Source organism: Eufriesea mexicana, unplaced genomic scaffold (assembly GCF_001483705.2).
Source record: "Eufriesea mexicana isolate 0111107269 unplaced genomic scaffold, ASM148370v2 scaffold11095, whole genome shotgun sequence".
NCBI lineage: Eukaryota > Metazoa > Arthropoda > Insecta > Hymenoptera > Apidae > Eufriesea > Eufriesea mexicana.
This window is the reverse complement of record NW_016918729.1, coordinates 163404-179086: the sequence shown is the minus strand read 5'-3', so window position 1 is coordinate 179086 and position 15683 is coordinate 163404. Positions and strand designations below refer to the sequence as shown.

Sequence of the window (15683 nt, the reverse complement as noted above, 5' to 3'; positions counted from 1 at the left end):
GTTTCGATTATTTCGCGGATTGCCAGCCCCTTGCGCTGCGTTCCGTCAATGGGGGCGCTTCCTGCTTTTTTTAACGTCGTTGCTTTTCCTTTGAGACATCGTAATTGCAGGAAGAGTTAATTTGTGAAATCTTACGTTTAATAACGAATGTTTTCAAAGGTTTGTTTCTTTGTTATCTTTGAATAGAAATATCTTTTGTGAATTTATTTCTAGAAGCAAGATATCGCATTAACAGTTTATATTATCTTATTAATATTTTATATATCATATAAACTTTCTTTTATTGATTTTTTATTTAAATACACTTTGCAATATTGTTTCTATTCTTACCTTGTAATGTATTATGAAAATTTATTACATATAATTATATCAATATATATCAATGTTAGGTATATATCACATATCTTTTTCATTAATTGGTTTTTTATTGAAATATATTTTGCAATATTAGTTTTTTAATTTGAAAAATCGAGCATTCAATTTTTTTTATTACAATTTGAATTATAGTTTCTATGTTTAACTTAAAAAAGAACACAGAGGCATTTTTATAGGTTAGGTTCGGCACGTGTAAAACTATTTGCGCTTTATCGTCATTTTATTTAGGAATGGTCTTTTCAGTATTAATGGTTCTTTTAACACGATCCCCTAAAGTAGGTAGAGCAAACAAGGTTTAGTGAGCTTGATACACAGAGGAACATCCCAATACCTAATGTCATTAATTTCGACGACACTGTGAAATTTATATACCACAGCGATATCATGTAAGTTCGCCATAATTTTGTGAACTGGAATTAAAAGCACGCTGAAACGAAGTATCAAAAACTTCAATAAAATTACTAAACAAATTTTCGCGAAGTTATTGACTTCCCGCCATAATTAATTTATCCGACCGAAACAAAATTTTATATTTAAAATTAAAAATTTTTAATTTCATATTTCTATACAAGCATAACCGTAACGAAAAAAAAATGTTGAGATGATAGAATTTCATTCGTAAATGAGAATTCGCGAGATAGAAATTTCGACGAGAATCGAATCTGCGAATTTTTCGAAATTCCGCAGTTATTGCAAATTAACGTAACTTAATTACGATTTAAAAAGATGATTAATTCGTTGCTCGTTATTAAGCCGAGTATAGTAAATTAAGACAGTATAAGAGGAGATTATCCCAAATTATAAGTTCAATTCACGGTGTTTGATTTTATCTCGCGAATGAAAGAGCTGCAATTAATTACAGTAGCTGCAAAATTTTAATGGCTGTAGTTAATGATAATTCGTCGATCATTTTCACGCGAATATGCTTCATGCGAATAACGAAATTGCATAATAGCTCGCTAAACGAGACGAATGTTATTCTTTCGGTTGAAAATTGCTGGAAATATCAAACTGAAGGGATTGAACTTATAGGGCCGACGCTTGTCGAACAAAAGCATCCTGGGGGAGATGCTCCCCTCGCGGAGGGAATTTCACATTCAAGTATTTCAGGGATTCTAACGAGAGTACTAGCGCACAATTATAGCGTAAAATTAATAATCAATGCTTGGAAACGCGACAGATGTCGCCCCGACATTTTGTTTCGGCACTGCGTTTCCTTAACTTTGTTTTAATCGAGGCTAATCGAATCCAGAACGTTTCTATCGGCCAAATATTAAAATATCGAACGTTCCCACTGAAAAGCCAGCAATTAGCCGGACTAATAAAATTGTCAATAGTATCGAGAAATTTATGCATATCGCCTGTATGCACACGGGAACACGTGGTTCGCGTAATTCTTATGGAGAATATGAGATATTAAAAGCGTTCCAAAATATTTCACTCGAGTTAACCAACGGGTAATTATTTATTTCTTATCTGCTATCTGCTAACGAAGCATTCGATTCGTAATGTACGATATTTTAACCCCCGACAGTCGAGAGGCGACCCTCAGTCGCCACTTCGCAAAATTAGAAGAGTCGAGACTCGATATTAAATTTCAAATAACGCGGGAGTACGCGAGGTATTGAAATAAAATAGTTCTACGTTAATTTATACGTAACGTCTTTTTACATCGCGAAATATGGCGACGGTTTTGCGGCAGAGAGACTTCGAGTCGCTACTACCCTATAGCGAAAAACCTTCGAGTACAAGGAGTTAAGACAGGCAAAAGTAGCAGCGGATAACTTCAGACGTGTATCGATCGTAATCATTGGGAGTTTTATTCCGTTTGCATCGATAACAATTCCTTTATATAATCGCGAAATTATCTTCTGCGATTTTTATTGCAATTATATACAACGATTTTCCGCATTAAAGTAGTTTGAGAAGATTATTCAGACGTTAATAATATATCGCTCGAAATAAGACTTCCAAAAACTTCGTACACTATAGTAAGATCGTTGGAAATTTTGTAATTTCTCTTTAAAAAATTATATTAATCGGCTTGCGAAATAAGCCCTAATTTCAGTTTCCAAGAATCTACTTTAACAACACTGCTAGGCTATTTCTAATCACGAATGATATTAATAAACGATTAATAACAAGCACTACAATGTACATCGGAGAAAGCACTTTACTTTCAGTTCGAATGGTTTACGCGAATTTATAAGTCTCGGCATGGTGAAATTCGAAACCACGCTCGGCCGTAACGGTTAAACACGAAGAACGTAAAATATAAATCGATCGAAGTCGAATAGAAATGTTTCAAACCCCGTTCGAACGTTTGAATAGCAGAGAAAAATATTCAGCGCGATAATAACCTGTAATTTAAGATAATACTCGATTCGCTAATAAATCGTTTGGCGGTCACGTTCGAAAATTAGATCGAATTAGATGGCCATTAACTAACGTAGTATATCACTAGCGCAGCTGTGGGTAAAAATTACGCGCACTGTCAGAAGCAACGGTTTTCTGGGAGAGGTAATTGAAAAAACGCGTGGATCGAGTGGATCGATCGTTAATCTCGAGGAAAGAAAATGATCGAAGTTTGCGTGGAACCGAGTTTACGCGTTTGATGGCGACCATGGCAACGTTTGTTCACGGCACGATAGCAGGATGGTGGGAGTTTTAAGAACAGCAGGACGTTCAAGCCGCTAGCAGTACGGGGCGTAGAGGGGCAGGAGGGGAGGGCGGAGGGGAAGCAGAGACGGCAGACGAGGCAAGCCTCGAACCGTACGGTCTCGATGCCAGTCGCGCTCCTGCACTTCTACGTTACCGAACTGTTAGTACGCGTTCGCTCTCGCACTTCTACGTGTGTTTATGTGTATATATACGTGCGTGTATACACGATCCTGTCTGCCGAACGCGCCCACGGTGTAAACACTTTCTATTCTGACCTCGCTCGCTTGATCGAAACTTGGGCGACGAACAGAGAAGCTAGAATAGTCGGGAAAAAGTGACACGCACCGTTAAGTGGTATCCTGTGAGTTTTACCCGTTGTACTGTTACGAGATCCAAGTATGAAAATGACAGTGAACTTCAGTGATGGAATGAACAGCCGTATCGAATTCGAAGTGAACCACGATCGAGTGGGATCTTAGTCTTCTGGTGAGCTCTCACACGCGTTCTACACGCGAATAATGTCAGCGAGCAAGGAGTGCTGAGTTACGCGTTGATTGAAAGTCGCAGAGGAAGATATATATTTACGTGCGGCCCGGTGTGTTGAAATCCCCGAGCTCCGTCGGTGCGTACATACGCACGGCAGACGAATATACGTATTATTTTCGAAGAGTTTTTCCCGCGCGTTTTTTCTAACAGAGAAAGGCAAGTGCACGAAAGTATCGCATATGTACCGGGCGAATTTTCGTGCGGCGTGCGCCGTCTTGTACGGAGTCAAATTTCTGATACTCGACGTCGTGGTGTCTAGCATTTCGAGGATCAGCGTAGCCTCGTAAAGGGTGCAACAGAACACTTGCGTTAGGTTAGGTCGGAGAGTCGAGATCGAACTGTAGTTCCCCTAGTGAGGACGTTAAAAGGATACGCGTTTGGTAGAGGCTTAAAGCGCAATCGAGGATACAGTAGGCGGTTATGATGGGTGTATTGAGGTGGAGGCACGATCTCAGATCGGATGCCGGCCAACAGCAGCAACAACGGCCCAACACCGAACGATCTTCGGCAGGACACAGCAATCATGCGCACGCGCATACACACACACTGCCGAAACTTATATCACAGGTGAGTTTTTCCCGCGCTCTTAGAAAATCACTGCAGTGACCCGGCAATTTCATTGGTCCTTTTGTTGCCTTACGTGAATTTTCTCTAAGTGTCGGACTTAGACACGATCGAAGTGACCGGAACTAACCTATACGCGTCTGTCCTTTTCTATTATATTTTTATTCTCGTTACTATTATTTTTTCTACTTAAATTGGAAATTCGGAATTAGGATGGCTGTTCTTTAGGATTAGGGGATTGGATGATCTTTCCGATCACATCTGATCGGACAAAAGTTTTCCCGTCGACAGATGCAGCCCTATGAAAGGAAAATATTGTATAGCTTACTGGCAAGCTTTCATTTTATGAATGGAACATATGTTCCATGAGACTTTTTGTAAGGATTATCATTGTGGAGTGATACTTTATAGTCTTTTTATATTTTCCATTTTTTTTTTTTTTTTTTTTTTTTTTTATTCGACTGCTCTTTGATGAAACTTTTATTCGATTTCACGTTCGTATAGAGAGTCAAGGAAAAGAAAAAAAAGACGTAAGAATTCCCGTATCTCTCATCTGGTGTTATTATCGATATCGAATGTACGCGTATAATCGACAGAGGGCAGATAAAGTATAACCTATTACGTGTTGCGCAGTTTCGTATTCGACGAAGCCGGTACGTATATTTCTCGTTCACGGTAACTTTGCGATCATTATTGTTTACGTGGTTCATTTTCGTAAACAAAGCGTAGTCGAGGGAATTTCGGGTGTGGGTAACGAAAACTCGAAAAGCAACATCGGACGAAATTAAACTCGCCGAAACTTTCCGTCGTTTGGCAAAGGTACAGACGTAACCGTCAAGTATAAACGTGTCTGCGAAATGCATGCGATCTGACCGAAATAACTCGTCTGATTTCGCGAATAACGAGCGAATTCCACGATGGGCGTGCTTCCACGGCTACTTCGGAACAATTACACGAGACCGGTTGGCATTGTCAGTGACACACGGGATCGCCAATCGAACCGGTAAACGCAATAATGGCCGAGCCACTGCGCGTAACAGTTCGATGCGTTGTCTGCGCATTCCTGGATGATCCGTTCGCGATCTTAATTCCCTTCGACCGCGCATGCGCACTTCCGCGTATTTCATTTTCGTGCGTCGTTCGACGCTGTGTGGCACGTCCGCATCGGAGAGAGAAACGTAACACCGTTGTTACCTTTTTTTGCGCGAACTCGTGAAGCTCTTGCGTCGGTCGGAAGGAAAAGTAGCAGAAGACTTTAGCAGCAGTGCTCTAGCGGCGGCATCGAGACAAAAGAAAAGGTGCAATGGTAGTGGAGGATGGAAAGGAAAGAAAAGGAGCAACGGCGAGAAACGAGCGCGGTAACTGTAACCACAAAGATCGGCTTCGCGGTAATTTTCCTCTAACAACCCGTTACTCCATCGTTCTGCGCCACGAGACGATTTAAAAAGTCCTATTTTCCCATGACCGGCCAACTGGTCGGTTACGTGCGCGTAAGATGCTCGCCCGGAACACGCGTGAATAAGGGTCGCGCGCATTCTACACGCGAAAACCTATACATTCGCCATTATTACTCGAAGGGCCTCAGTCGTCCGACGAGTTAAAGGCTCGCTTTTAACGACTCGCCAGCACGTGCTCTCGACGACAGGCACTTTAATCCCTGCCGAAGACGAACTCGGCCTGATTGGCAAGAATTACACTTGTCGTCGTCGAATGCGAATTAAAGTTTGTTTAAAGGTCTTGAAAGCGAGACTTATTAGCAGCGTGCCGCGTAGCGCTGCCTGCTTCTTCGTGCCCGATCCCACCGATAATCCTATTGTAGATGGCGCTGTGCGGGAATTCTTCTACCTGTCTTTCCTATCCTTCGGTACTCGGCTCGGTGGCTCGTTTTCTGAGATATTTGGGAAATTCCCGATTACATTGTAAAACCTGGCTGTCAATCTACGTTTATTTGGTCAAGTGCTCGAGAATAATACCATTTGTCACTGTGTAAATTCGAGGTTATGTAAGATAGGCATGAATGGTAGGTTGTAACGTACATTAAACGAGAATGTTACCGGGCCAGTAGCTACTTTTTAAGGGAATCGTGTAAGAGAAAGTGCAATGTTGATTGTATGCGAACGTTTTAAGAGATAAATCTGTGACTCGAGTACTGAAGATAAATTTGTAACATGGAATGGGAGCATGTTATACGAGCAAAGGGAGATTATTCAGGATTTATTTTAGGAATTAGAGTATATATCCGAGGACAGTTTTAATATTTATTAGAGGCCATTTTACTACATTTGGTATACTTTGTAAAGAGTATAAATGTCTATAAAGGATATTTGATATTATTAAATGTAGTTGAATTCGATATTTTTATTGAAAATTTAAATAATTTAAATAGCTTTGTGTCTACTAGTATCGTAGAATAAAAGGTCACGTAAGAGTAGTAAATACACTTTTAAATAAATTCATTTTTCTAGTCGTGTCACCTCTTCAGATAAGTGTACAATATGTACAATATACAAGTGTACTGACACTGAAATTGAAGCTTAAATTGTCGACTTTAAAAAACTTACTATAAATTAGTGGATATAATTTATTTCAAAGAAAGTCAAGACATTCTGTGTAACATGTTAAGGCTTTTTAGATGTTGGATTAGCCTGTCGAGCGATAACAGTGTTTGAATAAGTAATCTAATTACTTTTTGTAGTTCGTGAACAAACATTGGGGCACGTTAGATGCGCCATACTTGATACCTCATCGTTCAAAATATAAGATTCGAGCAATTTGAAATGTAATATATTATGATCTGTTTTTTCAGTTTGATGAATATTAATTATTACATAAATTTAAATTTATACATTACAATTTATTTACATATTAGATTACAGTTATTACATAAATTTAAATTTACACATTACAGTACAGTTATTACATAAATTTAAATTTACACATTACAGTACAGTTATTACATAAATTTAAATTTACACATTACACATTACATTACAATTATTATATAAATTTAAATTTACACACTACAATTTATTTACACATTACACATTACATTACAGTTATTAGATAAATAAAAATTTACACATTACAATTTATTTGCACATTACACATTACACTACAATTATTACATAAATTTAAAATTACACAGTACAATTTATTCACACATTACACATTACATTAGAGTTATTACATAAATTTAAATGTACACATTACAATTTATGTACACATATTACAATTATTACATAGATTTAAATTTACGGAAATTATATAAATTCAATTACTTTTAATTCAATTTTTTTTTAATCCAATAAATGCAATTTCTTTTGCAAAATATTAATAGAAAAATAGGACATGTAGGATAGGAGTATATGATACTTGATATCTTGCAATTATAAAAATAAAATTTGAAGAATTTCAGTAGTTGATTTTGTGAATCATCATAAACAAGTTTGTTTGCTAACGAGATAATGTTACTCTATTGACTTGAAAAGGTTACTTGTTATTGCATTGCGTGGTCGTGGATGCTAATGTTTGCTGAATATTCCGAGTGCTTGTTTTCGCCAAGAAACATGCACCAACGTATTGTTTCTTTGTAATAAGAAATTGGCATAATTTCATATTCCTTAATTTGAAGAATAATTTTTTCTGGGATTGGTAAACAAGGCACTTGAAACATCGCAATAGTCGTTGTTTAATAGGAATAAATATTTTCCTTTAATTATGATTCTTTGATTATGTGAACTCTGTATGAATTGTATATAATACGTCCTGACGATTCTTAACGACTTTCTGTGTTTCTCTGTTTCTTTACTTCTTTCACCCTATGCAGCCATTCCTGAGAGACCTTCAGACACGTCCACCCCTAAACCATGGGTGGCCATACATCCTTCCTTTACACACCTATCGTTTTACCAAACATTCATCACTGGCTCCATATAAATATCACTGTTCTCATGTGTATCGTTATTGTAAACAATTTCATTTATATTAAAAAAAAGAAAAGAGAAAAGAAGGTTAAGAATTGTGAGATATTTTCCTTAAAAAATTTATAATTTTTAATTATTTGAAAAAAGAAAAGAAAGAAGGAGGCTAGGAATTATGAGATTTTTTAAAAAATTTATAAATTAAAGTTATTTGAAAAAAGAAAAAAAGAAGGCTAGGAATTGTGAGATATTTTTCTAAAACATTTATAAATTATAGTTATTTGAAAAAAGAAAAAAGGAAGAAGGAGGCTAGAAATTGTAAGATATTTTCCTAAAACATTTATAATTTTTAATTATTTGAAAAAAGAAAGAAAGAAAAAAGGGGGTTAGGAATTATGAGACATTTTCCTAAAAAATTTATAATTTTCAGTTATTTCTTGTCAGTAAATAAAATTAATTTTTTAAATATATGTATTTTATTGAATATATCAAATTAGTTAATTCATTATTCATCTTGATTGTTTATAATACGAAATAAAAATTTGCTGTAACAATTAGTAATTCATTATCAAGGGGAAAATATAGGTATGAAAACGGGAACGAGAAATCTCGATGCACGTGAATACTATCATTCCCATGAGTATCGTTATCGCCAGCGATTTTATTCGTATTTAGGTAAATAGAAAGTTATGAAATATTTTCCCTCGGAATATACAACATTCAGTTATCTCACATCGGTGCGTAAAGTGTAAAAATTTTATCTACTCGATTAAAAGTCTATTTCGATTTCTATCTGGAATCAAATTAAAAAGGGGAAAGTGAGTATAGAAATTAATTTCAGTAACGCGATATTTATTTAAATTCGCGAGAGAATCGAAATTTTCGCATGAAAAGTTTGCACATATCTAACATCGTTATTAACATAAACTATATCTGAGTGCAAAGTGGTTTATCACACAATTTATCTACAGTCTACGAATTTCACGTACTTGCTATTTTCTTCGTTGTTTTAACACAGATATACCATATAACAATTTTAAAAATGAAGATTTATAAACGTGTACTATCTTCTTTCAATAATTAGAAGAAACATACTTATTAAAACGAACAATAGTTAGTTAGAACTTTTTATAATGTAGGAATACACCAAAAATTAGAATAAAATTCGTTAAACTTTGTATGATTTTTATTTATATCAGTTGCAAAAAATGTCATTGATTTTTTATCAGGAAAGATGCTATTTTCCTATAACTAAAAAAAGAAAAAACATTCACGTTCAAAGGGTTAATACAACGCGATTTAGAAAGGAATTTCAAATATTTTAAAATTCTACACGTACGTCTGAGACAACACACAATGCTTGCTGGAATGAAAAATATCAAGTGACGATGTTAATTTCTTCGATTCTTTCAAACTTTGCTGCAGGACTGCTGTATTGTATGAGAACCATGTTATAGGAATAACGCGTTGTAGGAATACGATATTATAGGAATACTGTGTTCTTGGAATACGATGTTATAGGAATATGGTATCGGTACGGTGTAAGTACGGAATATAGTGCTATACATTATTAATTACAATGGGGTAACCATGCAATATCGTGGAATACCGTATAGGAGTGGTACCATACTATAGCAGTACTATATTGTAGAAATACCGTACTATAGGAATACTATACTGTAGAAATACCGTACTATAGGAATACTGTATTGTAAAAATACCGTATTGTAGAAGTACTATATTGTAAAGATACCATGCTATAGGAATATTATATTATTGGAATACTGTACTATAGGAGTACTGTATTACAGGAATACTGTACTATAGGAGTACTATATTACAGGAATACTGTACTATAGGAGTACTATATTGCAGGAATACTGTATTACATGAATACTATACTATAGGAGTACTGTATTACAGGAATACCGTACAATAGGAGTGCTATATTGTAGAGGTATTGTACTATGGGGGTACTATATTATAGGAATCCCGTGCTATAGGAGTACTATATCGCAGGAATACTGTATTACATGAATACTATACTATAGGAGTACTGTATTACAGGAATACCGTACAATAGGAGTGCTATATTGTAAAGGTATTGTACTATGGGGGTTCTATATTATAGGAATATCGTGCTATAGGAGTACTATATTGTAGGGATATTATACTACGGAAGTACTGTATTCTAGGAATACCATACTATAGGAATACTGTATTGCAGGAACACCGTACTACAGGAGTACTATGTTATTGGAATACTGTGCTATAGAAGTTCTATATTATAGGAATATTATGTTGTAGAAATATTATATTTTAGGAGTACTATATTATAGGGATACCATGCCATAGGAATATTATATTTTATAAGAGAACCATTTTACCGAAATATTGTACTATAGATGTACCATATTGCAGGAATATCATATCATAGAACTACCCCATGGTAAAAGAACCATAAAACAATACCCTACTATGAGTTACCGTATTGCAGGAATACCGTGTTATAGCAATACTGTATTACACAGGTGATACGTACAATTTTCCGCGACATTTCGATAAATCTGCAATTCATGCAGATTTATAAACCGCAAACGACTTGTCACTTCGCTAAAAAACTAGCAAATTGATTTCAAAGATCGTAAATCGAACGCGTTCACTCGAGTGACTCACGTGGGTATCGTGCATTTGCAATATCGCGGAATGAATTTCTCGTTGTAAAACAGGTTCGAATCTTCGCATTTGATCTCCTTGATTCGATCTATCGCCATGAGGAGCACGAAGCTAACGCCTGTTAGACGGTGTAACAGCACGTGTTCATCAACAGATTGAGTTCCCCTTCAGACACGAACCAAGTTGCAACTAGTTTGATTGGCAAGAATTCCTTGTTGAGCGTTTAATAACCGAATGCGATCCTAACGTGAGACCTTGGCACGTCGTTTCACTCCACGATGAACGGCACTTATCGATGGAGAAGGTCCGCTAATTTGTATTGCAGGTGTTACATCGATAATCGCTGTATCGACCCTCGCGTCTGATATCTTGATCTAATTTCATCGGAGATACTGTACACAGTAATCAGGAACAGACTGTAGCATAACTTTGAAAAATTCGTTTCTGAACTTTATTTTCATCTTTTAACCTCTTTACACTCGAGAGGCGCCTTTCGGTCGCCATTTGATAAAATTTAGAAGCTCGATATTAATATATCGTATTTAAAATAATATATCAGTATGGGAGGTATCGAAATTAAATAATTCTACGTGTTAATTATTATACGATTACTTATTTAATACTCAAAAAATATCGTCGGTTTTATGGTAGAAAATTTTTCAATTCGTATCCCTTTTTAGCCAAAAATATCGTAGGTACCATACTCTAATTGCGACGATTAATTATTGCAATAAGGGTATTTAAATTGTGAGAAATGTTAAGTATCCACAAAAGTTTAGAATTTCGAGAATCCTTTGCCTGATACCTTTTTTGGGAAATAGTGATTAATTATAATTAAAAATAGTGATTATTTATAATAAAAATAATTAAAATATTTTTAAAATATAATTAAAAATTATAAAATCGATTAATAAAAGCCTATACTGAAAGATGTTTAGTGTATCTGAGACTTAAGTTGATAAAAGAAGGAACTATATTAAATCCAGAAAGAGTAGAAATTTTGTTTAACTATAGTCAGCAAAGATTTATAAAGAAATTGAGTCAATACACTATTTTTTAAAAAAAAAAATCGTGATTTACTATAGTTCATAGAAAAAATGAAATTACGTGCAAATATATTATAATAATAATATATAGAAGATACCTAGAAAAATTTACAATAAATTAATAAATAAATAAGTAAATAAAAATTGAAAAGGTATCCTGTTATAGACCACAGTCACCATTTTGACTTTCAAAATTTGATAAAATTCAAATTTAGAAAATTAAAAGATTGATGTGCAATCTACCCCTAATAATTGTGACAGTAGGCACAGTAACAAGTAAATCATTTACTATTAGACCTAGTTAAACATACTATACATAGACGATAGTAACGATAAATATAGGTATACATAACACAACCATGTTCCCATCTGACCAGAAACGTTAATTTTGTCAAACGCAGTCGAATACAATACCCAGAATCATTCAGTGCCTCTGATTCGGTAGCTCCGTCTGATTTAGCACCGTCAAACGCATTCCGACACATGATCGATAAATATAGAGGTACCATGAGGGAACTGGGGCAAGACTTAAGATAAATCCTCGAATTTTGCATAATAAATGACAAAGCTTTCAACGCTGGTAGGTTCGTGACAAAGGACTCGTCATGCCCTCGAAATAGTCGATTCTCTGCACGGCATGATTCATTGGTACTGCCCACTTGGCGTTACCGTGACACTGAGATCGATAATAATTTACGTAATAGACCGGCTGTAATTTAGCTAACAATCTTTCCTCGCTGGATCTACGCATTAGCGATTTAAATGGAGCTGCCTTTTGTCCATCCGCATCTCGTATGCGTGCTTAGGCGTTCTCTGGTTTCCTTTTTAGCTAGCCTAGGAAGAACGATCTTCCGTTACGGAGCTCGTTAGCGCTTTACGACTAATCCCTGGCATAAAGAAATTTCCATTCTTTGATTCCACTCGTCCGCCTTGTTTCAGCTCGCGTGACGGTGTTAACAACGTTCGCGTTCCGTTAAATCTCTCGGAGAAAACACAGCCCGTTCCCGAGTGATTAATTCTTATGTCAATAGCCGGCTATACTCGAGTGTACTCTTTTCACGTTTGGCATCCGTTTTGTCCTAACTTGGACGAGCACGTGTTCTAGAAGTGGGTTGGTCTTGCAGTTCCGATGTATTTTGTCTGACGGCTGTGAGTGTGAGATGGCTAGATAGGTGAAGTGTGCTCGGTCTCTGCGAGTTCCGTGCTGCTTCAGGAATTTGTTTCCAGGTTCTCGATGGCATATGGTGATATTAATAGTGGAATAACTTATGTAGGTACTTTTCTTGTTTTATGTCAGATAGTTACGTCTGATCTTCTGTAGACTAGGATTTGTCAGCCACTTTTTGGATTATGACACCCTTCTGGGCATCGGTATTCTCTGTATGGGTTCCTTTCACTATGTTCTTCGTATCTGATAGTTCGGACTTGTAGAAAATATAGATAGATTTGTTTGTATAAAATTTATAGAAATTTGAAGGCTCTAAATTGTTCCACTTTGTCGTGTGGGCTTGAAAATCCGGTGTCTGGCACCCTGGGGTGCCATGTGACCCCTGTTGAGATACAAACCCCTTGGACTATAGCTCGATCCTTTGTTTGCTACCTTTGACTATATCATTGTCTATACCATTTGCACGTGTCACTCTTTTGACCAATAATCGAAATTCCTGAGTCCTATTTTTATGATTCCATTATGAAATACTATTGTGTCATGACTACTTCAATATGCATGCTTTCAGAGGACTTTTTTTCAGTACTGCACTTTAGGTAGTCTGTTAGCAACTGGTCTTCTGTAATTATCCAATTACAGTCTGTGCAGATAACTACCAGTTTCTTGGGTAGTCTAAATAATATTGCATAAGTGGATGTCTTTTGTGTTGCTGATATCAAGTCTACACGTTGGTAATCTACCTTTTCCTTGTTAATACCCTTGTTTCCTATGTTAATACCCAGGTACCCAACCTAGGTACCCTTTTTCATTCGTATTTGAGATTTATTTCATTTCGACTTCCTTGCAAAGTCTTTTGGTTGTGGGTCACTTTACCTGCTACTGATTTTGATGTATTCTAGAATTTGAATAGCACAGTAGCAATTTAGTTACAGGATATTGTAATTATTTAATTACAGATCATGCAGGTAACTGTCAGTTTCTCGGGTCAGGTCAGGTAGAATGGATGATCTTTGCGTAGCTAATTCCAAGTCTAGACCTTATCTGGTCTTTCCTTGTTAGTCTACAGAGATCTTTGTCTTCTCTTATCACCTTAATCCTTGCGTCAATAGCCAGGTACTCGAGTACCTCTTGCTGCATTCGCGTTTAAAATTTGTTCCAACTCATCCTCGTTAAACATGTCTTTTAGCTGTGGACCAATTCCAAGTTGGTTACAATGCATTCTGGGAAATACAGTTAACAAGTGGTGTACCGTATTTAAGCGGTTCATGAGTAATATCATAGTCCATGCTGGTGGTTGCCAAGTCCTTGAATGGTCTAGATAACGGTGGATGACTTTTATGTGGCCAACTCCGAGTCTAGACCTTCCTGTCTGTTCTTCTGATAATTTACCCAGGTCTTTGTTGTTCTTTGTCACCTCAATTCCCATGTAAATACCCAGGAACCTATGTACACCTTTAGGCTGTCACGTTTAAAATTCATCGTCTTTTTGACGGGATATCGTTATTGATACATTTTCTGTAGATTATGACAGGCTCACAGGGATTATGACAGATCATCTAGGTCTATGAAAGCGAATATATGCGTGAGAAATTATCTGAATGTCAACACTCGGGTGACAGACGCTCTGAATCCAAGTTCTCAGAGGTAGCAATCGTTGTTCTGTCGCAAGTCTTGGCTAGTGGTCAACTCTGAGAGGTGTCTGAGAAACTTTTAGCTTATTATATGCAGAATTTAGAGTTTATATATAGTTTATAATAGATTCAATCATTTGATCCGTTGTTTGGCTAACCAGTGGTTAGCTTTGTTAGGTACCTGAAGGTACTTACTGGTCATTATTAAGGGTTTTGGGTACAAACGTAGGTGCTAAACCGGTAATTCGATAGTTTATTCGTCTTGTGTGCATGGAGTGGGATTTTTTGCAGGCAAATCGCCATTCTGACCCGGGCTTATTCGATTTTCTATAAAATCCTGCATTTTCTCAGCCGCACTCTCGACGACGCCCCACGCAGCTGCATTTTGTATCGACCATTCCATTCACTTTCAAATTTCCTTTTCAGAAGCGACTGGGACGCTTTCATCTCGCGTAACCCCGGAGGTAGCCTTCAATGCATCGCGAAAACAGTTGTGACTCATAAATAGCTACAACTAGATTCGCCCGTTGAAATTTCTTCATTTGCATGCGCTTGGTAAAAGATTAGGGCCTGTGCACGTCCGCGCTGCAGCCGTCGCTATGGCCGCCAATGCGCTATTCATACTATGCCCGTTCGAAATTCTCCTCGTAATTTATACTGCTATAATAATTTGTATTTATCGCGCAATTTGTTACTAGTCGTAACAATTTTTCCCAGCTTTATACATATATATCGTCGTTTATTTCAGAGGATAAGATATGTTTAGATAGCAATTGTCTTATAAATTTGTTGGTTTAGCGTCAGTTTTAAATATTTAAAATCTATCGATTACTAATTTTATTTATTTTTAGTATGAATTATTAACCCTTTGCACTCGGCGATTTTTTCGTTGCAGAAAAATAGTAATTCGAAGACTTAATCTCGAAGACTAGTGAAATAGGCGCAAGATTCAAATCTTTCGTGAATTTTGAGACACCTAATATTATTATTTATAATGACAAAACTGTAGTTTATATAGTATCACTTTCTTCAGGTACCTATTAACACTTAGCCGATCTCATGCTCCAGAGCGAACTATACGGTTTCTACCGCGCTC

The 15683-nt window shown here is 36.4% G+C and overlaps 1 protein-coding gene across 2 annotated transcripts in view; it reads left to right on the top strand.

The window, feature by feature from the left end:
• The window catches only part of LOC108553541 (Rap GTPase activating protein 1), a 171719-nt gene that overhangs the window by 16442 nt on the left and 139594 nt on the right, over window positions 1-15683 (top strand). Inside the window, exon 1 of one of the 2 annotated variants that reach the window (XM_017908487.1) lies at window positions 3156-4149. The exons of the other annotated variant lie outside the window; for it this stretch is intronic. Within the exon in view, the coding sequence (XP_017763976.1) occupies window positions 4003-4149 (147 nt within the window). The 5' untranslated portion in view covers window positions 3156-4002. Of the gene's footprint in view, window positions 1-3155; window positions 4150-15683 lie in introns of those variants that run through there. 2 annotated transcript variants of the gene reach the window in all.